At 42.1% G+C, this 26,931-nt stretch overlaps 2 protein-coding genes across 4 annotated transcripts in view; one reads left to right on the forward strand and one right to left on the reverse strand.

Annotated features, from left to right (window-relative positions):
• The window catches only part of Abce1 (ATP binding cassette subfamily E member 1), a 32,230-nt gene extending 26,578 nt beyond the window's left edge, over nucleotides 1-5,652 (reverse strand). For both annotated transcript variants that reach the window (XM_004655848.2, XM_045130929.1), the window contains exon 1: nucleotides 5,521-5,652. The gene's annotated coding sequence lies outside the window, so the exon portion shown is untranslated. The remainder of the gene's footprint in view (nucleotides 1-5,520) is intronic.
• Anapc10 (anaphase promoting complex subunit 10) overlaps nucleotides 5,194-26,931 on the forward strand; it is a 65,027-nt gene continuing 43,289 nt past the window's right edge. Inside the window, exons 1-3 of one of the 2 annotated variants that reach the window (XM_045130930.1) lie at nucleotides 5,194-5,311; nucleotides 8,581-8,706; nucleotides 21,127-21,217. In XM_045130930.1, the coding sequence (XP_044986865.1) occupies nucleotides 5,221-5,311; nucleotides 8,581-8,706; nucleotides 21,127-21,217 (308 nt within the window). In that variant the 5' untranslated portion in view covers nucleotides 5,194-5,220. Of the gene's footprint in view, nucleotides 5,312-5,814; nucleotides 5,934-8,580; nucleotides 8,707-21,126; nucleotides 21,218-26,931 lie in introns of those variants that run through there. The other variant, XM_004655849.3, reaches the window with a different exon arrangement.

Below are 26,931 nucleotides of genomic sequence, written 5' to 3' on the forward strand. Positions count from 1 at the left end.
AACACCTAGGAATGTACTTAACATATATACATGAGAAAACTTTCAAAACCACTAACACACAAAAAGATCTAACCATGGGGCTGAAGAGGTGGCTTAGCAGTTAAGGTGTTTGCTTGTGAAGCCTAAGGACCCAGGTTCGATTCCCCAGGACCCACATTAGCCAGATGCACAAGGGGACACAGGCATCTGGAGTTCATTTGCAGTAGCTAGAAGCCCTGGCACGCCCATTCTCTCTTTCTCTATCTGCCTCTTCTCTCTGTCAAATAAATAAAATAAATTATTTTAAAAGCAGATCTAACCAAATAAAGTATGTTATCTCAGTTTTTACAATAAAGAGGAAATGATTCCAGATTCCAATTCTCCTTAAATTTATATACTTAATACAATCTCTTAGGAAAAAAACATAGTGAGCTAGACAAACTAAGTCTAAAATTCATAAGATGTATATTCTTTCCTCCTCCAAAATAAGCTTACTCAACTGAATATACTGGATACTACTGATGACATACATATGTATATGTGTTTGTGTATCTAGTTTTAATACGTGTGTATGGAAACCAGAGGATGACCTTGGGGACCATTCTCAGGAATCTGTCCACCTCCATTGAGACAGGGTCTCTTAATAGTCTGCAGCTCACCAATTAGGTTAGAAGTGGATGGCCAGGGAGCCCCAGCAATCCTGCTTTTTCTGCTCCCCAGTGCTGGGGTTACAGATGTGTGCCACCAGACCCAGCATTTTTATTTATGTGGGTACTGAGGATTGAAATTAGGCCTTAAAACTTGTCAGGTAAGCACTTTACTGAAAGAGCTATCCCCCCAGCTCTTCAAATATTTACCGGTGCTTGGGGTGGGCGGAGCTCTTCTTCAGTCTGATGAAATGGGCAAAATAGTTATTAAGCTGTGACCATCGTGAGGGGAGTGGGTACCTGCACTTCTCTGGGGACTTGTTCTATGACCAGATGGATTTCACATTAATAGTAATGCTCCATAGAGTGTACTATGCTCACTTTTAAAACTTTAAAAGTATATTTTTTTAATTATTTATTTATTTATTTGAGAGCGACAGACACAGAGAGAAAGACAGGTAGAGGGAGAGAGAGAGAGAATGGGCGCGCCAGGGCCTCCAGCCTCTGCAAACGAACTCCAGATGCGTGCGCCCCCTTGTGCATCTGGCTAACGTGGGACCTGGGGAACCGAGCCTCGAACTGGGGTCCTTAGGCTTCACAGGCAAGCGCTTAACCGCTAAGCCATCTCTCCAGCCCACTTTTAAAACTTTAAGTCTCGCTACATCAACACCTACGCCAAATTAAAATCAAATATGCTTAACATTCTTTTACAATATTGTGCGTAGGCTCAGCGCAGAGATATTAATTTCCTTACAACTGTAATAGGAGGAAATAATTCCAAAAAGTGCCTTTATCAGTTTATTCAATACACAATGAAGGAACCTGATACCAAGACTGTCCATGTACAAAGATCTTCTGTAGGCTTCTGACTCTCAATCTGATTAAATGTGTGTGCGTGTGCTTTGACAGGGCTTCCCTCTGTAACTCAGGGCTGCCCTTGAACTCGGGATCCTTGTGCCTCTGCCTTCTGAGTGCTTCGGGGATTATAGGAGGGGGCTACCAGACCGGCTGACTGGCCTTTGAAAAGACTGCTTTCCCCTGTGGACCTCTTAAGTCTTTCTCATCAGGCCTGGATCTCAAACAGACTCTTGGGCAACTAGCAATCACACTGGATTTGTTCTTTCTGTGTTTGGTATAGGCACACATCTGTCCTCCCCTTCTGTCCTGTTTAAGACAGGGTTTCTTTCTTGTTTGCTGCTGTGGATGCCAGGATACCTGGCCCACAAACTCATGAGAATTATCTTGTTTCCACCTTCCATCTAACATTAGGAGTACTGGGATTCTAGACTGCTAATGGGTCTAGTTTTTTGTTTGTTTTTTGAGGTAGGGTCTTACTCAGCCCAGGCTGATCTGGAAGTCACTTTACCCCCTGAACCTCCTCCTCAGTCCCATTTGACCTTCAGTAACTAACCATGGGTGACCAATTTCACTCCCCTATTGTTGTGGATAACAAAATCTGAGAATATGAAAGTCCCTTAAATATGGCATAGTGACATGCCTATAATCCCAGCAGAGGCAGGAGGATCACTAAGTTTGAGGCCAGGCTGGCTATCTGCTACCCAATGGCTATATAGTTGTGACCTTGTTTTAAAAAATAAAAAGAACATACTACTTACATCTATAATATCTATTTATATGTATTGACTATTTATATATATGTACACATCCTCCTGCTTATTTTCTACCTGAATAATTTCTACAGTACTTAGTCTACATATATCCACTATAAATACAATTTTTCCCAAAATATTTGTAAAAGATTTTATTTTTATTCATTTATTTATTAGAGACAGAAGGAGACAGAGAATGGACACGCCAGAGCCTCTAGCCAATGCAAACGAACTCCAGATGCATGTGCCATCATTGTACATCTGGCTTACTTGGGACCTGGAGAATCAAACCTGGGTCCTTAGGCTTCACAGGCAAGTGCCTTAACTGCTAAACCATCTCTCCAGCCCTCCCAAAATATTTTTGTTTTGTTTTGTTTTTTGAGGTAGGGTCTTACTCTAGCCCAGTTCGGCTGACCGTCGAACTCACAGCAATCCTCCTGCCTCTGTCTCCCAAGTGCTGGGATTACAGGCATGTGCTACCATACCAGGGTCCAATATTTCTGATTCACTTCGGCTGAATCTATGGGACCCTTGGACACACACCTCCAAGTTATACAGGACAGACTGTACATGTGTTTTTCTGATTGGTTCATTTGCATACCAGAAGATATCCCCTAAAAACAATGTTCCCAAAGTTCCTGCTATCATCTTTCAGAGCATCATTTAGTCTCTCTGCAGGTTGTTCGTGTCAGCATTCAGGCATTCTACTACCCGACTCCACCAGCTTCCACTGCTTTACTTGTCCTCCTTGAAAACAACTGGAAAGAATGCTTATGTTCAGGCTCTCCATTTTCTTCTCTACAGTCAACCCTCAAAAATTTATTCTCAGCATAGGAACCAAAGCGATCCTTTTAAGCTATACTACCAACTGCCCTTTAGATATTGTTTCCCTAGTTTTAATATATGACACACACTATGTATGTGCACATATCATCTATGCAATCAGTGCAAATGTAGAAATTGTATGTGTGCACATGTAAGCAGTATTTTCTGTTTGTACACATATGTTCCCCCCTACCCAAGTAGAACACCATGAGAAAAGTGGTATTTGTTCATTTCAGTGGCAGGATCAGTGCTCAGGACTTACTAGGAGCTCAGAAATTTCTGCTGAATCAAGAAAAACAAATTCAAATACAGCAAATCATTTGTGAAGGTAGGAGAATCCTGATTTGGAGGTCAATCTTGGCTCTGAAGCAAGTTCCCATCTAATAAAAAAAAGTGAAATAAGGGGCTGGAGAAATGGCTTAGCCATTACGGTGCTTGCCTGCGAAGCCAAAGGACCCAGCTTCGATTTCCCAGGACCCACCTAAGCCAGATACACAGGTGACACATGCCTTTAGAGTTCGTTTGCAGTGAATGAGGCCCTGGTGTGCCCATTCTCTCTTTATCTGCCTCTAAGTTTTAAAGAAATGAAATGAAACAAAATTTACAGGATTTCAAGGAAACTCAATACTCTACAAGAAACAGAGCTAAGCTAACAACATCACTTAATTTCCTCAGGAGACTTACGTGCTACCTGGTGTGCTAACGAGGCACCTATTTAACGTCTTTAAAAACTGATCCAAGTAAGGACATGAAATTACTACAAAAAAGCTATAACACCACCCCAAATCGTTATAACTTTCAAGCTTTTTTCTTCAAGCAAAGTTTTAAGAATAAACTGGAGGAACTTGACTCAGTGGTAGAGCACTTCACTTGTATAACATGTGCAAGGCTGTATGTTTGATCCCCAGCACTAAAACCAAACCAAACCAAACCAACATAGTACTAAGTAGAGACCACACATTCCACGTTGAACAAATAATGCCTTCTATAAGTTACCCGGTGAATGAACTCCCTCTCAGAAGTAGATCTTTCACCACGAAGTTGTTTACGTTGTCCTTTATTTGTGTACAGCTACTTAAGCCGTTCATTTACTTTTCAAATTACTTTAAAAACTACAAAGCATGCTATTTATGGAAGGATAAGCATATAGCAAAAGTAACTACCAACTTGATTTACATAACAAAGACGAATTATAATGCATTTAAGAAAAATGAACATGGATTCTTTGTACAACTGTTAATGAACTATGCGAACACAGCTAGTTCCATTTCTGCATTATTTTTGAGAATTAGGAAAAAAAGGAGTTCCCTACTTTCTTTCAGTAAGATCTGGCACAGTAAAGCTTGGAGGGGAAGATTATAGAAACAGGTTCTCGGGAATTAAAAAAAAAAAGCCTTAGAAGATATTTCAGATCTTAGGACCAACTATTTAAAATATTCAAGCAATGACCGTGGGTGTCATTCTTGCAGCCCAGGGAAAAGGAAAAGGGAGTGAGTCATATATATGGTAAGCATTTGCTGTCTAAGATCACAGGAAATATTGTGACTGATGCATATATAATATGAATACTAGCCCTATAAAGCATAATTCGTTGGGAAAGGCACACAGCTATGATATTAATAAGTCTCCTCCCTCCAGCAGCTGGTAAACGTTCTTCTGAAACTACATATAATCATGCTGACCACACCATCAGACGGCTGACATATAATGAGTATTTTCAGCATACAGGACCAGTGGTTTGCACACATGTCACTAACGTAGCTACCTAGTTAGCAGTCCTGTGGGGAGGGGGAGAGAAGGGGAAAAAAACCAATAAAGGAAGTTCTGACAGTCATTCCCTAATTACCAACGGGGGCGTGAGAATTCGTTCTCGGGTTCGCTCGCAGTAAATAATCAAATGCCTGGATGCACAGAGGCCTTGGGGAGAGAGGTGCCGCCAGCATCCTTGGCGTCAAAGTCGAGATGTAATAAATGCAACGTCTCCCACGGGACAAGTGTTAGCGCCTTCTCTGCACAAGGCCATCTACATGCACGTCGGGGGAACGATGGACGGGACACGTCGGCCTATGGGATACACGGGTGACAGGTGCCACGACTCATCCTCCCCTCGCCAAAGGGGCGAAGACAAGACTCCGCATCCTCGCAACCCGTCACTACGCATGCGTGACGCGCGGCATGCCCATTTCCACCGTGCCGGGGCACCCGGCTGCTGCCCTAAGTTCCGGGGACCGGAGGCGTGCTGCCAGCAGGGTGGGTCAGCGCGCGCCCACGGCAGGCACTTCGGGCCGTTCTGGGAGCACGGCGGCCGACGGCGACCCGCGCGCGGCGCGTCCGCCGCCGGAGCCGGCTGCCACGCGCCGCCGCATCCGCCGGCCCCAGGCCTGCGACCCGGCGCCGCCGATCTCCCGGAGACGCGGCGCCCCGCCCCGCCTCTCACAGCCCTCCCCCACCCCCGGTACCTGGAGGGAACGATCCCCTCGCCGGGTCGGGGGGACAGGAAATGCAGAAGGCGAAGCGGCTCTCGCCTCGTCCCTCTCGCCCGCGCAACGTGCTCCTGCCGCCACCGGCCAAAATGGCGGCGGCCAGCTGCTGCCTCCCGCAAGGCGTGAGGGCGGAGTGCGCGTGCGCGGCCGAGCGCGCCGGCTAGTCGGAGAGCCCTGCGGCCGGGCGTGTGTGTGTGTGTGGGAGGGGGGGGCGGTGACGTCACTGGCCCGCGACTCCTCCGAGGAGCGCGGCCGTCGGAGCCCGGCCCCCTCGTGGAGTGGGAGTGGCGCGGAGCCGCCGCGGGGCCCTGGCCGCCCGCAGTGCCGCGCGCTGGGTGTGGGAGCGGTGAGAGCGTGGGCGCGGCCTGGGCGCGGAGAACGGTCTTCACGTAAGCAGGGGGACTCTCCTGGCCGGGCTCTGCGCCTCTCTGTACGCTCGCGGTCTCCCGTGCGCTCGTGGGCCTTGGCCGTTCTGGTACTACCTCCGGTGCCAAGCGGCAGCCATGGTGCGGTCCGGGCACTTCCCTGCTCGGGCTTGTCACCGCTCCTCTCTTTCGGCCTCAGCCTCTGTCAGCTGTGTGAGGTCCTCGCTTGGAGGCTGTGAGCCCAGTCCTCTTCGGGCTGTCATCCACTTGGATGAGCATTTAAAATTTTTTTTTATATTTATCTATTTGATTTACCTGTTTTGAGACAGACAGAAGGGGAGAGAGAGTGGCTTCCAGCCACTGCAAACGAGCTCCAGACATATGTGCCAACATGAGCATCTGGCTTACATGGGACCTGGGGAATCGAACCTGGGTCCTTAGGCTTCGCAGGGAGGCGTCTTAATTGCTAAGCCGTCTCTCCCAGCCCTGTTTTATTTATTAGAGGGAGAGAGAGAGACAGATAGAGACAGAGAGAATGGGGAATGGCAGGGCCTCCAGCCACTGCAAAGGAATTCCAGACGCATGTGCCACCATGTATATCTGGCTTACGTGGGACCTGGAGAGTCAAACCTGGGTCCTTAGACTTCACAGGCAAGCACCTTAACCATTAAGCCATCTCTCCAGCCCAATCTTTAACTTTTTAAAATGTTTTATTTGTTTGAGAGAAAGGAGGAGAGAGAGAATGGTTGTGCCAGGGCCTCTAGCTACAGTAAAAGAACTCCAACATGCATGCAACACCTTGTGCGTCTGGCTTATGTGGATCATGGGGAATTGAACCAGGGTCCTTAGGCTTCACAGGCAAGTGCCATAACTGCTAAGCCATCTCTCCAGCTCTCTTATTCTTTTTGTAATGACAGGGTGTTCAGATTTTTCCGAAGTTTACAGTATTTCTCTTATTTAATGATTATTGAGCATTTGTGTGGAGATATAGAAATAACTTCCAATCTAAAGGGAGGTGACAAGGAGATGATATGGAGATCTTTTAGACTTGCTTATCATTTATCATGTAAATGTAATGTAACTGCATTACTGAAGCCATTTAAGACATTCTTCACTGTTTAATAAGTGCTTTTCATGTTTGCGTAGATTTGTTAAGATTAACAAAAGGTAGGAAAGATGAAGGGGATAGGAATAATTATTTTGCTGTTGATTTTTAAAAATATTTATTTATTTGAGAGAGAAGGAGGCAGAGAGGGGGAGAGAGAGAGGATGGGTGTGCCAGGGCCTCCAGCCACTGTAATGGATTCCAGACGCATGTATCACCTTATGCCTCTGTTTTACTTGGATCCTGGGGAGCCAAACCTGGGTCTTTTGGCTTCACAGGAAAGTGCCTGAACTGCTAAGCCATCACTCCAGCACTGATAAATTTTATTAATTTACTTTTTATTGATAACATCCATAATTGTAGACAATAATCCATGGTAATTCCCTTCCTTTCCCCACTTTCCCCTTTGAAACTCCACTTTCCATCATATCCCCTCCCCCTTTCAATCAGTCTCTTTTATTTTGATGTCATCATCTTTTCCTCCTATTATGAGGGACTTGTGTAGTGTTAGGTGCTGTGAGGTCATGGGTATCCAGGCCATTTTGTGTCTGGAGGAGCACATTGTAAGGAATCCCACCCTTCCTTTTGGCTCTTACATTCTTTCCTCCACCTCTTCCGCAATGGACCCTGAGCCTTGGAAGGTGTGATCGAGATATTGCAGTGCTGAGCACTCCTCTGTTGCTTCTTCTCAGCACCATGATGCCTTCTGAGTCATCCCAAGGTCACTGCCATCTGAAAAGAGAAGCTTCTCTAACCAAAAGTGAGAGTAGCATTAACATATGGGTACAATCATTAAGAGAACTACTTACTGGGTGGTTTGGTGAGCATAGTATATGCATTTAGTCAGACACCAGCAGGTGTTATACCCCTAGGGCTCATGTCTACCCCTGTTGTATGTTTTCAGTATCAGGGATATATTCCCTCCCATGGAGCAGGCCTCCAGTCCAATTAGAGGGTGGTTGGTTTCCCCCATAACAGACATGCCACTATTGTACCTGTTGGCTCATTTGGCCTGGCTGGCCAAATATAAGGCTTTCAGTGTCCACTGTTGAGTATCTCCACTGGTGATTTCTCTCTCACCCATTGAAATGCATGCAGCATAGCTTTTTCTAGCTTTCTGTCAGCTGGTCTACATGGAGGAGGTTTTCAGCTGAGCTCCAGCAGGAGTTCTCAGTGACCTTGCAGCCTAAGTATGTGGAGTCTTCAGCAGTAGGGTCTTTCTTACCATCTATTCCTGGTGGGAAACCAAGAGCCTCTAGCCCTGATTTTTTTTTAAAAATATTTTATTTATTTATTGGAGAGAGGGAGAAAGAGGCAGAAAGAATGGTTGTGCTAGGGCCACCAGCCAGTGCAAACAAACTCCAGATGCATGTTCCACCTTGTGTATCTGGCTTAAATGGGTTCTGGGGAATTGAACCTAGGTCATTAGGCTTCACAGGCAAACCCCTTAACCACTAATCCATCTCCCCAGCCTATCTTCAGCCCTGTTTTTTTTTTTTTTTATTACCTTTTGCAGAAAGATTTTCAGGTGTGGGCATAATGTATGTGTTGTTTCTTTCTGTGTAGAACATTTGAAAATGACGACACCAAACAAGACACCTCCTGGTGCTGATCCTAAGCAGCTGGAAAGGACTGGAACAGTAAGAGAAATTGGATCACAAGCTGTTTGGTCACTCTCATCTTGCAAACCAGGTAAATCAAAAGAAAACCAAGAGCTGTAGATAAGTGTTACATGTAGTTACTTATACAGGTCTAGCTTTAATATTCTTGAGCCGGGTGTGGTGGGGCATGCCTGTAATCCGAGCACTCAGGAGGCAGAGGTAGGAGGATGACCGTGAGTTCTAGACCACCCTGAGGCTACATAGTGAACTTCAGGTCCGCCTGGGCTAGAGTGAGATCCTACCTTAAAAAACAAAAGAATTATATGATGGAGAATGGAATTTCAAAGGGGAAAGTGTGGGGGGGGAGGGTATTACCATGGGATATTTTTTATAATCATGAAAAATGTTAATAAAAATTGTAAAAAAAAATTAAACAACAATGTATATATGTATATATATTCTTTTTGTTTGCATATATTTTAATTCTAATGAGTTGGATTTTCATGTATTGCATATTTTTATCTAGCTGCTTTACTAATATTAGTAAGATTTTGAAATTATTTATTTGCAAGGCTAGAGAGATAGCTTAGTGGTTAAGGCACTTGCCTGAAAAGCCAAAGGACCTTGGTTCAATTCCCCAGGACATATGTAAGCCAGATGCACAAGGGGGTGCAGATGTCTGGAGTTCATTTTCAGTGGCTGGAGGCCCTGATGCGCCCATTCTCTCTCTCTTTCCTTCTCTCTCCATCTGTCTGACTCTGTGTCTCTCTCAAATAAATAAATTAAATTAAATATTTTTTAAAAAATTATTTACTTGCAAGGGAGAGAGAGAGAGAAAGGGCACACCAGGGTCTCTTGCCACTATAAATGAACACCAGGTGCATATGCCACTTTGTGCCTCTGGCTTTACATAGGTACTGGAGAACTGAATCCTAGTGGTCAGGCTTTGCAAGCAGGTGCATTTAACTTCTGAGCCATCTCTCCAGTCCTTAATTTAAGTTTTTTAGTAGTTAAATTTAACTATTATGTCCTAAGATCTCCTTTCATCTTTCTTATCTCTGCTGTGATTTAGTTACTATTTAATTCACAACTTTTGTGTGCTGGTCTTCATGGAAGCATCTATAATGTTTCTCTTTATTCTTGGAGTCAGGTCTTTCGCTAGGATTTGTCAGGGTAGGATTGTGCAGGTATCTTTTCCATCTAGAAGATGTAATTTTCAGGCATTTTTCAGTCTGAAGACTTAAGTTCAGAGAACTTTCTTTAGCTTGAAGAACATAAATTATAATATAATTAGTACTTTTTTTCAAGAACTTACTTATGCAGTAAGATTCCTGTAACTACTCTGTCCACCAACCCTCTTCTGTTTCTTCTTAAAATTCTCTTTTATTTTTTAAAATTTATTTTGTTATAGAGAGGGAGAAAGAGGCAGAGAAAGAGAGAAAAAATGGGGTGCTAGGCCCTCCAGCCACTGCAAATGAACTCCAAATGCACGTGCCACCTTGTACATAGGGCTTACGTGGTCTCTGGGAAATAGAATTTGGGTCCTTGGGTTTCACAGGCAAGTGCCTTAACCACCAAGCCATCTCTCCAGCCCCTCTCTTGTCTCTCTCTCTCTTCTTTTTTTTTTTTGTGGGGGGAGGGGGGTTCGAGGTAGGATCTTGCTCTAGCCCAGGCTGACCTGGAATTCACTATGTGGTGTCAGGGTGGCCTCGAACTCATGGTGATCCTCCTACCTCTGCCTCCCAAATTCTGGGATTAAAGGCATGCGCCACCATGCCTGGCCTTTTCTCTTTTTATGAGTAGTCTATTCAGCTATAATTCCCATATAATAAAACACCCATTTGGGGTATATAGTTCTGTGAATATTTATTTATTTATTTGAGAGAGAGGAAGGGAGGGAAAAAGAGAGAGAATGGGTGTGCCTGGGCCTATGGCCACTGCAAATGAAAACTGCAGAAACATACACCACTTTGTGCATCTGCTGTATATGGGTCCTAAGAAATCAAATCTGGGTCCTTTGGCTTTGCAGGCAAGCGCCTTAACCACCAAGTCATGTCTCTAGCCCCTATGTCTATGAATTTTAACACAGTCATGTAATACATTTCTGTGAATGTAATACATTTCTATGAATTTCTACGAATCTTAACAATCATCTGCAAAAAGCCCTCTGACCAAAAGTGAGAGCAGCACTAGTCTGTAGGCATAAACATAAATATCTAGCAGGGCAATTTGATTTCAACACTTCTGGTTAGACAAACGATAGTAGTAGCTCTCCAGCTACGACCCATGACCTTCCGGCCACTGACTTGTGACGAGGTTCTCAGTACTGGGCATAGATTCCTTCCTGTGGCCTGGACCTCAAGTCCATTCAGAGAGCAGTTGGTTACCTACCCCCAAAACAGACATGCCACTATCGTACCAGTGGGTACATATTGCCTGGTTGGCTATGTGTGTGGCTTGCAGGATCCACTGCTGGGCAAGATTGTTGATGACTTTTCTCCCCCAGCAGCCTGCGTCATCCTTTGCGTACTATGACAGCTAGCTAGCAGGGAGGAGGTTTCTAGCTTGGTCCCAGCTTGATAGTTTTGTGTCCTGCAACCCAAGCCTGTGGTGTCTTTGGCAACAGGGTGTTAATAACTAGTTCTGGTGGGCAATCAGGAGGACTGGCAATGGCCTGCATTGTTCTGGGTGCCATGAGGGCTTTCCTGATCAATAAATAACTCAGTGGAAGTCATCACACCCTTGGCACTTGGATTTACCTGTAATAACCTATGACTTCTGAGCACATAATTATTCCCCCCACCCAATGCTGGCTACTTTTGTCCTAACTATCTTTTATAAAGCTACATATATTTAACATATATTTAAATCAGCTAACAGAATTAAGTTTCCATGTACCTTATTCATAACATCTTTAGTTTTTTAAAAAGTATATTTTATTTTTATTTATTTATTTGACAGAGAAAGAGAGAGAGAGAGAGAAAATGGGCATGCCAGGGCTTCCAGCCACTGCAGACAAACTCCAGATGCATGCACCCCCCTGTGCATCTGGCTAACGTGGGTCCTGGGTAGTTGAACCTAGGTCCTTTGGCCTTGCAAGCAGACACCTTAATTGCTAATCCATCCCTCCAACACAACATCTTTTCCCTATCCCTATCTTCCTCTCCTCTGTTTTTTTTTTTTTTGTCTCCCCTGGTGTCTTTGGGTATTCTTAGAAACTCCTCAAATGGTATCTGCCCACAATTCTTCCAGTTGTAATGTGACACTATAGAAGATCCAGTTGGTGGTGTGATAAGTTGGTTGGGGATCAGAAATATTCTAATTCTGTAATTTTGTGGCTAGGTCTTTTATTGGACCCATGCCCCTGCCTTGACTTTTACTAGTCTTTTTCAGTGTTTTCATCTTTAGTTGAGACACTGATGCTAGAGAGCTCTAGTGTTGTATATTTTTCTTTAGTTAGGCTCTGCTAAGATAGTTGTCTTTGAAGTCTGACTTTTTTTAAGGAGGAAAAATGCTCTGGGTGTATTACTGAATGATTACTTTCTCCCTTCTGCAGAAGACACAGTAGGTTTTCTTTTCCTTTTCTCAGAGAACCTGGTTGCGTTCCAACTGAGGAAAGTGCACAGTGGTCCTTAAGGCTGGGCCCCCAGCAGGCTTTGCCTATCATGCTACTTTGTGTCTGTAGTAGTTCACTATAAAAAACAATAACAACAACAAAAAAAAAACCTTTTTATTTTCAAGCAGAGTGAGACAGTGAGAGAGAGGGAAGGAGGAAGAGAATAGGCATGCCAGGGCCTCCAGCCACTGCAGATGAACTCCAGGTGCATATGACACTGTGTGCATCTGGCTTTATGTAGGTGCTGGGGAATTAAACCCGGGTGGTTAGGCTTTTCAGGCAAGTTCCTTAACCATATGGCCATCTCTCCAGCCCCTGTAGTACATCTTTTTTTAAACATGTTTCTGCTCTTTTTTTTTTAAATTAATTAATTTATTTGAGAGAGAGAAAGAGGCAGAGAGAGGGACAGACAGAGTGAGAGTAGGTGCACCAGGGCCTCCAGCCACTGCAAATGAACTCCAGATGCATGCGCCCCCTTTTGCATCTGGCTTGCATGGGTCCTGAAGAGTTGAACCAGGATCCTTTGGCTTTGCAGGCAAACGTCTTAACCACTAAGCCATCTCTCTAGCCCCCATTAAATTTTTTTTTCTTTTTCTTTTTTAATTATTTTAATTTTAATTAATTTTAATTTATTTATTTGAGAGAGAAAGAGAGAATATGGGCGCACCAGGGCCTCTAGCCACTGCAAATGAACTCCAGATGCATGTGCCTCCTTGTGCATCTGGTTTACGTGGGTCCTGAGGAATTGAGCCTCCAACCAGGGTCCTCAGGCTTCACAGGCAACCACTTAACTGCTAAGCCACCTCTCTAACCCCTAGTAGTTCATTTGTAAGTTTCCTATTAGTTGCTAGCTCCAGTGGTGATTGATTTTTTTTTATCCCGGTAAGCTGTGATTGTCTCTGAATTTCTGTGTAGTGGTTTGTCCTGTGACCTCAGTTCTTCATATGAATTGTTGATTTTCAGTTTGTTGAGCATTTTTAAATATGTGGATGGGAGTGAATACTAATCTCTCTACATTTCAGACTAGAAACAACAAGTTCTTCCCCTTTGTATGTGTCGCTATGCGTGTACCATAGTGCATGTGCGGTGATCAGAGGAAAACCTTGGGGTCTTGGTCCTGTCCTTCTGTTTTGTCTGAGTCTCTTTCTCTTTGTCTGCCTGACTTTGCTACTCCTACGGCGAATGGCTCATAAACTTCAGGATTCTCCTGATTCCAGCTCCCATTGCCGTAGTTGCGGTTGGTGTTACAGACACATGTGCCACTATGTATCCAGCTTTATGCGGGAGATAGTAACTCTAGTCATCAGGTTTGCCTAGCAGGTACTTCTACCACTACGCCATTTCCCTGGCTCTTCTTTTTTTTTTTTTGAGGTAAGGTTTTACTCCTAGCCCAGGGTGACTTGGAATTCACTCTGTAGTTCCAGTCTGGCCTTGAACTCATGGCAGTCCTCCTACCTCTGCTTCCCAAGTGCTGGGATTAGAGGTATACCACCACATCTGGCCCTTCTTTTTACATTAAAATTGTCACATATTTATGTTTTGGTTTTTTTATAGACATATATTATTCAGCCTTGCTATTTTATTTATCTTTTAACTAAGAGTACTTAAGCAACTTGACTTAGTGTAACTATTAACGTAATTAGATTTAAATATACCATCTTACATTTTATTTCTCTTTGTTGGAATTATTCATGGACATGATATTCTGCAGAGTAAGAACAGAAAAAACAAGGGAAATAGTAATATGCAAAGGTATGCAGTATGTGTCCAAGTCATGTGCTTCAACAAAACATGGCTCTTTCTAAGTTATGCTAATCAATAAGAACAGAGTCTAGGACTGCAGAGATGGCTGTGGTTAAAGGCGCTTGCTGGCAAAGCCTACTGGTCCAGGTTTGATTCCTTAGTACCCATGTAAGCCGGATACACAAAGAGGTGTATGCTTCTGGAGGTTGGAGTTTGTCTACAACAGACAGAGATCCTGACGTACCCTTTCTTTCCTCTTTCTGTACACACACACACACACAAAACAAAACAAAAACAAAAACCCAGAGAGAATGGTTTAGAGAAATGATGTAGGTGTTACTAGATAGGTAGAGGCCTGACTAAATTGGGCTTTCATAAACACTTCATTTTATTTTATAGTTGATATGAGCCATTGCAAAGATTCAAACAGCAGAGTGAAACAATTAGTATGTGTTCACATTTGAGAAGTGTGGAGGATGGAGTGAAGTGAGACACATTAGAACTTCAAAACTCAGCAAAGAGAAATTTTAAAATGTGAATATCAGTCTTTAAAAGGTTAATCCCAGCACTCAGGAAGCAGAAGTAGGAGAATCACCATGAGTTTGAGGCCACCCTGAGACTAAATAATGAGTTCCAGGTTAGCCTGAGCTAGAGTGAGACCCTACCTTGAAAGACCAAAAAAAAGGTACAAATTTGCTTGCCTTCTGCAGAATGGTAGGTAGGTAGGTATCATATAGACTTGGGAAATTGTATCTTTGGGAATGCTTACTCAATTTTTCACTCAGCTTAAAGTTGTCATGTATTTAAGAGATTCAGCTTAGTTGCACAAACATCCCACAATTCAGCACATTTGTCATTCTCTGCCCAAGTGACTGAACAAATTGAAGGTCATTTATAAAATACCTACTAGCATTATATTAGGGTCTTATTATACTAACTTGATCATTTTTATTTCATTAACACCAAATTCATACCATGTTGAAAAATAAACTTAGGGGGAAATAGGTTCAATTTTTTTTTTAATTTTTATTTATTTATTTATTTATTTATTTATTTATTTGAGAGCGACAGACACAGAGAGAAAGACAGATAGAGGGAGAGAGAGAGAATGGGCGCGCCAGGGCTTCCAGCCTCTGCAAACGAACTCCAGACGCGTGCGCCCCCTTGTGCATCTGACTAACATGGGACCTGGGGAACCGAGCCTCGAACCGGGGTCCTTAGGCTTCACAGGCAAGCGCTTAACCGCTAAGCCATCTCTCCAGCCCTAGGTTCAATTTTTTATGTTTGACTATATTATAAAATAAGAGATTCAGTGTGTGTGTGTGGTGTTTTGTTTTTTTGTTTTGTTTGTTTTTTGAGCTAGGGTCTCACTGTAGCTCAGGCTGACATGGAATTTGCTATGTATTCTCAGGGTGGCCTCGAACTCACAGTGATCCTCCTACCTTCGCCTCCTGATTGCTGGGATTAAAGGTGTGTGCCACCACACCTGGCTTTCAGTGTGATATTTTGTACTGCCTACTTCATTTGACTTCATTGTATTTATTTATTTATTTAAGAATGAGAGGTGGGGAGAGGGAAAGAAAGAGGCAGTGAGAGAATGGGTATGTCAGGGCCTCCAGCCACTGCAAATAAATTCCATACGCATGTGCCACCTTGTGCATCTGGCCTACGTGAGTCCTGGGAGTTGAAGCTTGGTCCTTTGGCTTTGCAGGCAAGTGCCTTCACCACTAAGCCATCTCTCCAGCCCTTGGCCCAGTTTTTAATGAAGAAATTGTTTTTATAAGTAAAATTTGAGAGTCATAAGTGGATGCTATAAATTCTTATTTTCTAAAAGACAGTTTAAACTTTGATTTAGATTCATGCTATTATTGACAATTATGTCCGTTGATTCAAAGACTTTCTGGATTGAAGAGTCATATATACTTGGGAGAAAATAAAACAGCAAAATAATGGAAACACCTTTGAGAATGTCTGGGAGGTGACTTTAGATTGTGAGAGCAAGGAGGCCTTTTAGAAGAGAAGAGAAACATACTGTGAGTGTTAAAATTTCATAGAAGAACCTCCCTGGCCCACACAGGGGCAGCTAATGCAAAAGCTCTAGGTTAACTGCTTTAATGTGTCCTGGCCTTAGGAAGAAGCTAGTGAGGCTGGAAAGTAGTAAGGAGAAGAAATAGATTAGGTTAGAGAAATAATTACTGCCTCTTTGCTTTTTGGCTAAGATCAAGTGTGAAGAAATAATTAAACATGGCCAGACCTGGGCGTGGTGGTATACTCCTTTAATCCCCGCACTCGGGAGGCAGAGGTAGGAGGATCGCTGTGAGTTCAAGGCCACCCTGAGACTATGTAGTGAATTCCAGGTCAGCCTGGGCTAGAGTGAGACCCTACCTAAAAAAAAAAAAAAAAAAAAAAAGCCCAGAATATATGAAGTCTCATAGACCATGAAAAAGAATTTGGATTTAAGTACACCACATGTAGTTGTACTGTTTCCGTGTAAACAGCTGAAGCACATTGTGTAGATGAACTTTTCTACAAAGAGTATGTAGTATCTCTCATTTGGTCTTTGGAGATGAGGCACAAGGCTCAGTTATAATAGTTTAGTATGCTGGCCTCATGGCAGTTCTCATACCTGAGCCTCCTGCATGCTGGGATTATCGGTGCATGCCACCACACCTGAGTAATTTTTCTTTTTCTGGTAGCCTTTTCCAAAAGGCCTAAAACGGGTGAAATTATTCCATATTTATTATTAGTATCACTAATCCAACCTAATGAGGTCATTGTGATAATTGTATCTTACAGTTTGTATTTGTACTTGCAACATGTCTCTCTTTGGACTAGCCATATTTCACATGCCTAACAGTCATGTGTGTCTAGTGGCTCACATATTGAATAGTGCAAATGTAGGACTTAATAGAGTTGACTAGTTAAAAAGAAAAAAATCCTCATTTTTAAAAAATATTATGGGCTGGAGAGATGGCTTAGCAGTTAAGCGCTTGCCTGTGAAGCCTAAGGACCCCGGTTCGAGGCTTGCTTCCCCAGGACCCACGTTAGCAAGATGCACAGGGGGGTGCATGCGTCTGGAGTTCGTTTGCAGAGGCTGGAAGCCCTGGCGCACCCATTCTCTCTCTCTCCCTCTATCTGTCTTTCTCTCTATGTCTGTCGCTCTCAAATTAAAAAAAAAAACAAAAAAGAACAAAAAATATTATTTGTTTATCTATTTGCAAGCAGAGAGAGAAGAGACAGACAGAGAGAATGGGTGTGCCAGGGCCTTCTGCTGCTCCAAATGAACTCCAGATGCATGCTCCTCTTTGTCTATCTGGCCTTACATGGATACTGGAGAATCAAACCCTCCCCTCCCCTTCTCTCCCTTTCCTTCCCTCCCCTCCCCTCCTCTTCAGTCTTTTTTCTCCTTCCTTCTTCTCTCCACTCCCCTCCCATCCCCTCTCCTTTCCTCTCTGTCTACCCCCCTCCTCTCTTTTCTTTTCTTTCTTTCTTTTTTTCTTCTCATTCCCAAAGGGATTTATTTTATTTGGAAACTCAATTTATCTGAACTTGTTGGCAGTGAATTTAGTTATATATTCTGCCCCATTCTCATCAGATACTTTTGACTTCTGAAAAGGCCCTTCACACACCTAACTTACTGAGCATGATAGCCCAGTCTTTCCTGTCTTAACATGCTCAGAACATTAAGTTGGCTTATATTTGGACAACATCATCCAACACATAGCCAGTTTTATAAGAATGTGTTGACTATTTCACAATTTAGTGAATACTATATGGAAAGTTAAAAAAGAATGTTGTGTGTGAATAAACTTTTTATGAAAGAAAGAGAGAGAGAGAGAATTGCTATGTCAGAGCCTCTAGCTACTGCAGTTGAACTCCAGACATGTGCACCACCTTGTGCATCTGGCTTATGTGGGTTCTGAGAAGTTAAATCTGGGTCCTAAGGCTTTGCAGGCAAACACCTTAACCACTAAGCTATCTCTACAGCCCTGAGTAAAGTTTTCAAAAAATATTTATTTATTTATTCATTTATTTGAGAGAGACAGACAGAAAGAGAGAATGAATTGGTGTCACAGGGCCTCTAGCCATTGCAAACGAACTCCGGAAACATGTACTAACTTGTGCATCTGGCTTTAGTTGGACACTGAGGAATCAAACCTGGGTCCTTAGGCTTTGCAAGCAAGTGCCCTAACTGCTGAGCCATCTCTCTAGCCCTGAATAAAATGATTTTCAAGGTAGAGTCTTAACTCTAGCCCAGGCTATGTAATCTCTGGCTAGACTCAAACTCACAGTGATCCTCCTACCTCTGCTTCCTGAGCACTGGGATTAAACGTCAGCTTGCGTGGCCTGAATAAACTTTTAAACCATCATGAAGTCAAAATATCTTTAGTTGAGCCATCCTAAAACTTCATCTGTCAGTACATGTGTCTGCCCTGTTCCTAGTACAGGTGGCTATGGCCTACCATTGACTATCCAGTTTGTGTCTCTCTTGTTATCTATCTTTTTTTTTTTTTTTTTGGCTTTTCAAGGTAGGGTCTCTACCCCAGGCTGACCTGGAATTCACTATGGAGTCTCAGGGTGGCCTTGAACTTGCGGCAGCCCTCCTACCTCTGCCTCCCGAGTACTGGGATTAAAGGCGTGCACTACCATGCCCGGCTTCTTGTTATCTATCTTAACACTATACATTTTCCAAAGAGTCAGACCATATTTCATCTTCACAGGAGGTCTTGTTTGGTCACTCCAGTTTCCACAAGGGTTATATCTTGAACACCTGTTAAATCTTGTTATTACTAAAGGGTTCACACTTTATAATATAGTGTCTTGTTCAATTCCTCATTCAATTCAGTTATCTTCATGTGATGCCATCCTACCACTTGTTTTCTTGTCACGGAGTCTCTCACTAATTCCAGAGCCTGCTGTTTGCTTTTATAGCCCCAGTGATTGTCTTGTCTGTCTGAGCAGCACTGGAGTTACAGGTGTGCACGGCCACAAACGGCTGTGATGTGAGCTACAGCGAGTTCCCGATTAGCTTGGGCTGAAATGAGACCCTGCCTCAACCAATCAACCAACAAAAAAATATGAAATTTCATTTTCACCTTAGGTTAGGAAATTATTAAAACACTGGTTGTATTTGAGCATAAGTACAGAGCAGTGCCATCCTGTAGAACTCTACTGTAAATAATATAATCTAAAGCTGTCTAGTAGCTACATTCAAAAGAGCATGTACAACCTGTTATTTTAATATGTCCAAAATATTCTAACATATAGCTAATAAACAACTTACTAAATGATGTTTAATTTTTTTTCATATTATGCCTTCAAAATCTATTGTATAAGTTTTAGAATTGTTACTAGCCTTGGAGCAGGTTTAGATGTTTTGTGCATTATTGTTAATGAAGCATTTTAGAATAGAATTTGACAATATTTATGAAATTACAAATTCAAAAGGCTTAGAAGTCTATTACTAGAAGTCCATCCTCCAGATGGTAACATAGATTTAAAGATTATAGATACATAGGCACTTAGTTGTAATAGCATAACATTGAGAACAAATGAAATGTTCTTACGGGGAGCTGGTTAAATAATTATGACAATTCAAGGTGGTAGTATAATATATAACCTTAAAACTATGGCAGATAGTTATGTTGAGACACCATGTGAGTAAATATTAGCTGATTTAGTGTACATAAGATGGTTAGAATGTGTCTGGATCATAGTAAATGTGGTATTCCCCCATTGCTGTTATTATCATCATTGTTAAACTATTGATGGGGAATAGGCTTTCAGCTATGCTAAGTAAAAAAGAAACCATTGAAATACAGAATTATGTAGTTTGACATCATTTGTGTCAAGAGAAGAGCAAAAAGAAGATACATGTTAGTTTTATCATGCATACAGTACCTTGAAAAGACAGGCAAGAAGCTGATGCTAAGGTTATAGTGACTTCTTACCATGCTTTTAAAATAACTTTTAAATTTGATCCATAATGAAAATATTACTTAGTAAGAAATAAAATGTGGAATAAATCATTTTTACTAACTTTGGTTTGGAAGATCTACTTTTTTTTTTTTTTTTTTTTGCGGTAGGCTCTTGCTTTAGCTCAGGCTGACCTGGAATTCACTATGTAGGCTCAGGGTGGCCTCGAACTCATGGCGATCCTCCTACCTCTGCCTCCCGAGTGCTGGGATTAAAGGCATGCACCACCATGCCCAGCTGGAAGATCTACTCTTTACCATTAAGTTGTGCTAGTTTTTAGAGTTAGTATGGATTATTTTAGTTTTAATAAGAAAACAAGTTCAGCTATCTAGAATGGATGAAGGATATGTAATTTTGGGTAATAGAAGCACTACATAATCCTTTTTGAAAATGGTTTTATGTTGTCTTTTGTCTTGTCATAGAAAGTATGGCATATTGCACAAAGTGGTGCATGAGTCTGGAGTTCATTTGCAGTGGCTAGAGGACCTGTTGCATCCATTCTCATTCTCTGTTCTATCTCTTTCCTGTCTGCTTGCAATAAAATAAGAAAAATTATAGGGTCTGGAGAGATGGCTTAGTAGTTAAGGCACTTGCCTGTGAAGCTTAATGACCCATGTCCAACTCTCCAGGTCCCATGTAAGCCAGATGCACAAAAGGTGAGTCAAGTGCGAGATTGCATATGCCCACTAGGTGGCGTAAGCGTCTGGAGTGCGATTGCAGTAGCTAAGGCCCTGGCATGCCAGTTCTCTTTCTCTCTCTCTTTCTTGCTAAAATTAAAATAATTTTTTTAATTATAAAAAAGAAAGTATGGCATATTGAACTTGTTTAGAATTGGCTTATTTTCAAGAATTTTGCAGGACATGAAGTTTGTTCTAATTGCCAGCCTGTAAAGAGTATAACAAACTAGATCTGAATACTTACTGATTTTAGAGTATATGTCCTGGAAGATACTTTTTAAAAATCAGCAACCCAAAATTGTCATGCTATAAGCTTTTGTGTATGCAAGAGATGTTTCTTAGGAGTTGAGATTAGAAGATTAGAATAATTCTGGTTAAGTTTTACATTTCAGACCATCATCTTTATTGCAATTTCTAAGCAAATAATGGTGACTTTATGTTTTAAATATATAGCTTTTTATTTTTCATGGGACTTTATTGCCACTTTTGCTGTTTTTAGGGTTTGGAGTGGATCAGTTACGAGATGACAATCTAGAAACTTATTGGCAGTCTGATGGCTCCCAGCCTCATTTAGTGAACATCCAATTCAGGTAATAAATACATTTTTGAATTTTTCAACTAGTTTAGGTTGTAAGTAGAGAGCATCTGTTTTATTTACATAAAATTTAAAGAAATACAGAAACTAAAATTAAACACACTTAAGTTTGCTTTTGAATTGTTAATAAGTATTCCATATTATTTTTTTGCCTTACCAGATTGTTGCATCTTTAGTTTACTCTCCTTGCCCTTCCCACATTTCTTTTGGTATGTTGTGCGATCCTTTTTATGTAGATGTTTCTCAGATGATATGGTTTAATTTTAGAAGATCCATTTGTAAAAATGTATTTTTGCTTATGAGCCAATACAATGCCTTATGTATTAAGGAAGCCTGGAGTGATGGTGCTGTTGGGTATTCATGTAACTTCTCAAATTTGTAATTATATTTTGATTAAAAGAAAAATCTTAGCCGGGTGTGGTGGTGCACGCCTTTAATCCCAGCGCTGGGGAGGCAGAGGTAGGATCACTGAGAGTTCGAGGCCACCCTGAGACTACATAGTGAGTTCCAGGTTAGCCTGAGCTGGAGTGAGACCCTACCTTGAAAAAAAAAAAAATCTTGACTTAGATCCTCTGAGAACATTTTCACTTTTTTTTTTTTTTTTTTTTTATTTGAGAGCGACAGACACAGAAAGACAGATAGAGGGAGAGAGAGAGGATGGGCGCGCCAGGGCTTCCAGCCTCTGCAAACGAACTCCAGACGCGTGCGCCCCCTTGTGCATCTGGCTACCGTGGGACCTGGGGAACCGAGCCTCGAACCGGGGTCCTTAGGCTTCACAGGCAAGCGCTCAACCGCTAAGCCATCTCTCCAGCCCCATTTTCAGTTTTGAAATGCTTACCTGTTTAGGAGATAGGAAACAGCTGTGTGTCAACTGCTTTTGAATTCATTGAGTTGGATGGAAATCAGTTAACTTGGTTATCATCTACCATTTATATTATTTACTTTGTCATTCTATAGTGTTAGGTTTTTAGTTGTTTTTTTAAATTACTTATTTATTTATTTGAGAGCGACAGACACAGAGAGAAAGACAGATAGAGGGAGAGAGAGAGAATGGGCACGCCAGGGCTTCCAGCCTCTGCAAACGAACTCCAGACGCGTGCGCCCCCTTGTGCCTCTGGCTAACGTGGGACCTGGGGAACCGAGCCTCGAACTGGGGTCCTTAGGCTTCACAGGCAAGCGCTTAACCGCTAAGCCATCTCTCCAGCCCTAATTGTTTGTTTTTATTGTTCTAATGTACAAATCTACGAACCTTTTTTTTTTTGTTTTTGGTTTTTCGAGGTAGGGTCTCACTCTAGCCCAGGCTGACCTGGAATTCACTATGTAGTCTCAGGCTGGCCTCAAATTCACAGCAATCTTCCCATTTCTGCCTCCCTACTGCTGGGATTAAAGGTGTGCGCCACCATGCCCGGCTTCAAGAACTCCTTGAACTACCCAGATAGTAAAATTTTTTTTTTGTTGTTGTTGTTTTTTGAGATAGGGTCTCTCTTTAACCCAGGATGACCTGGAATTCACTGTGTAGTCTTAGAGTGGCCTCATACTCATGGCGATCCTCCTACCACTGCCTCCCAAGTGCTGGGATTAAAGGCATGCACCATCACACCTGGCTGGATAGTAAATCTTTTAAATCTTGTGCACCATCTAGTCTCTGTTTTAACTGTATAGTTCTGCCATTACAGCACAAAAGCAGCCACATGCAGGGCATAGAAGACTAAATTTAAGTTTTCCAGTTAAACTTTATCTTACAAAAGCAAGTGGTGGGCAGAATTTGACCCACATAGTATGGCATAGCCTGTCCTTGGTTATTAAATGTATTTATACATTTGGTAGGTGTTGAGTATCCTCAACATCTGTCTTCTATACCCTGTGCTGATTATCAGGTTCAGCATGGAAGCAGTGCTCTTGCTCATCTCCCTGTTCCTCTTTGGTTTCAGCTGTGGCTTGGCTGAAGTGTGAAGGGTCGTTAATCTCCTCTAGTCTCAGTATCTTATGAAAAAAAAGAACAGATTTTCCAGTGGAGAGTGAAGTCAGTATAGTTTAAATGGTATAAGCATTATAAATTTAGGGAGAATTTGATGTATGTAATCCCTCTTTTAGCCAAAGACTAGTGGGAACTTGACACTGGAGAACATAACCTGTGTCTCCACAGGATTCTGATCTGGTTCCCAATTCCAAGTATGGGTTCCTTTACACTGAGTGGATCTCTTAGCCAATCAGAATGCCATTGGTCACCCACTGAGGCTGTGTGCCACTGGGGCACTGGTGTTTACATTGTGTCAGGGTGTTTGCTTCTGAGTAGTTTAGACTTCTGGTTGCTCAGACCAGAGTTGGCCATTTTCCCTCAGTAGCTCATGTAGTGCTTTCTAGCACTAGACAGACTAACTCTTTGGGAACTGGCTTCTTCTGAATTCCAGCCAGGTCTCTCTGTGCTCTTGTGTCAGCAGCATACGGTGTCTTCAGCAATAGGGTCTTAGCTTTTGCGTCAGGCAGGTAATCAAGTGCTTTGACAGCAAGCTATCTTGATTTGAGGACCTCCTAGGTCTCTCCATTAAACAGCTCAGTGTGGGTAGCCACCAATCTCCGGTATTGGGAGTTACAGGCCAGAGATAGGAAAAAAGTATTCCTTTTAAGGCAGGCGTGGTGGTGCACACCTTTAATCCCAGCACTCGGGAGGCAGAGGTAGGAGGGTCACCATGAGTTCAAGGCCACCCTGAAACTACATAGTGAATTCCAGGTCAGTCTGGACCAGAGTGAGACCCTACCTTGAAAATAAAATAAAATAAAATAAAATTCCTTTTAAGCTTAGGCTTCATCCCACTGTCACTAGAGCCCTACTTTTTAGGTGCTCCCCCTTACTCCTTTTGAGGGTTATATCTTTTAGGCTATCTCCAAGGATAAAGGTTTCTATGGTATCAGCCTATTTTGGATTTGTTTTTGTATCAAACATTTTTTGTTATGCCATCCTATGGTTTTTCTTTAGTCTGGAGATGACAACTTTTTAAAATTGTGGAAAAATGTACATAACATAAAATTTCTTCTTTTACTCATATTTAACTGTATAGTTCAATGGCATGAAGTACATCACATTGTTGTGTAATGTATTTAATATAATTGGTACTATCTTGGCTATAGAACTTTTCATCATTCTGCACTGAACCTTTTAAGTGATCACTTTGCATTCTCACTTGTCCCCAGCTCCTGTCAACCACTGTTTAACTTTCTGTTTCTGTGCATTTGCATTTGACTGTTTTAGGCATGTCATATATGTTTGTCCTTTCAAGTCTCCTTGTTTCAGTTAGCACAGGATTTCAGGATGTGTCACGTTGTAGCATGTGTCAGGGTTTCATTCCTTTTAAAGGAATGAATAATAATATTTTTATTCAATATTTTATATTTTTATTTACTTATTATATACTTATATACTTATTATATTATTTACTTATTTTATTTACTTATTTATATGATAGAGAAAGAGGGAGGGAGAGAGCGAGAAAGAGAGGGAGATGGAGAGAGAGAAAATGGGCATGCCAGGGCCTCTAGCCACTGCAAATGAACTCCAGTTGCATGTGCCCCCTTGTGCATCTGGCTAACATGGGTTCTGGAGAATCAAACCTGAGTCCTTTGGCTTTGCAGGCGAACGCCTTAACCGTTAAGCCATCCCTCCAGCCCTCAATAATAATATTGACAACTTTCATACTTACAGACAATAAGCCATGATAATTCCCTCCCCTCCCTCACCTTCCCCTTCACAACTCTACACTCCATTATATCCCCTCTCTCTCCCGTTAGTTTCTCTTTTATTTTGATGTCATTATTTTTTCTCCTATTATGAGGGTCTTGTATAGGTATTTCTAGGCACTGCAGGGTCATGGATATCAAGGCCAAATTCTGTCTGCTCAATTGCGTTGTAAGGAGTCCTACCCTTCCTTCAGCTCTTACATTCTTTCCGCCACCTCTTCTGCAATGTACCCTGAGCCTTGTAAGGTGTGATAGGGATGCTTCAGTGCTGAATATTCCTATGTCACATCTTTTCAGCACTGTGGTACCTTTTGGGTTATCCCAGTGGTCACCACTATCTGAAAAGAGAAGCTTCTGTAACCAACAATGAGAGTAGCATTAACATATGGGTATGAACATTAAGTAAAGTGCTTACAGGCAAGTTTGGTGTGCATAATATATGCATTTAGCCAGACAAGAACAGGCATTACACTCCTAAGGCTCATGACCTCCCCACCATAAGCTTTTGGTTAGGTTTTCAGTACCAGGCATGCGTTCCCTCCCATAGAGTGGGCCTCCAGTCGAATTAGAGAGCAGTTGGTTTCCTCCATAACAGACATGCCACTATTGTACCCATTGGGTCAGTTGGCCTGGCTGGCCAAACCTGAGGCTTGCAGTGCCTGCTGTTTCACCACTGACGGCTTCTGTCTCCCATAAGGTTTTGTGCAGTGCAGCTTTTCCCAGTGTTCTGTCAGCTGGTCTTCTGGGAGAAGGTTTTCAGCTCAGCCCCAGTTTGGTTTCTCGGTGACCTTGCAGCCCAGGCATGTGGCGTCTTCAGTAATAGGGTCTTATCATCCATTCCTGGTGGTAAGCCAAGAGCCTTGACAATAGTCTGTAATGTTTTGGGGGCATCAGGGACCTCCCTGGTCAACAACTCACTGGAAGGTATCCCATCCCTGGCACTGAAAATTTTCTAGTAACAGTCTCTGGCTTCTAGGTGTACCATTATCCAAAAAAGTAAGTTATCATGTGACTTATTCACAATGTCCTGAATTTTGATTACTCTTCTCCCCACACACTTTTACTCCATCTCTTCCTCTGACCTTGCTTAGGCCATTCCACCCAATTAATCTGTCCATCTATTTACATATATACAGTACCAACCCCTTAAATCCACCTTTCTCCTTCTTCCCTTATAGGCTTTTTCTCGCTTACTGGTCTCTGCTACTGATTTTTATTCTAACTCACACACAAGTCTAAACAATTGTAACTGAGATCCACATATGAGAGAAAACATGCAACATTTGGCTTTCCTGGGCCTGGGTTTCAAGATCCATCCATTTTCCTGAAAATTTCATAATTTCAGTTTTCTTTACTGCTGAATAGAACTCCATAGTGTAAATGTACCACATCTTTATTATCCATTCATCTGTTTAGGGACATCTAGGCTGGTTCCATTTCTTAACTGTTATGAATAAAGCAGCAATAAACATTGTTGTGCAAGTATCTTTAAGGTAGTGAGAAGAGTCCTGAGGATATATGCCTAGGAGTGCTATAGCTGGGTCATATGTTAAAACTAGTTTTAGCTGTCTCAGAAACCTCCACACTGATTTCCACAATGGCTATAGCAGACTACATCATCAACATATATTGTCATTTGTTTTCTTGATGATAGTCATTCTGATGGGAGTGAGATGAAATCTCAAAGTAGTTTTAATTTGCATTTCCATGATAGCTAAGAATGTAGATCACTTTTTTAGATGTTTATATGCCATCTGTATTTCTTCTTTTGAGAATTTTCTATTTAGTTTTATAGCCCATTTTGGGGGGAAGGAAATATTTTATTTTTTTCTCAATTTTTATTAACATTTTCCATGATTATAAAAAGTATCCCATGGTAATACCCTCCCTCCCCCCCCACTTTCCTGTTTGAAATTCCATTCTCCATCATATCCCCTCCCCATCTCAATCAGTCTCTTTTATTTTTTTTTATTT

The sequence above is a fragment of the Jaculus jaculus genome, chromosome 12, assembly GCF_020740685.1.
Source record: "Jaculus jaculus isolate mJacJac1 chromosome 12, mJacJac1.mat.Y.cur, whole genome shotgun sequence".
NCBI classification, from domain to species: Eukaryota; Metazoa; Chordata; class Mammalia; order Rodentia; family Dipodidae; genus Jaculus; species Jaculus jaculus.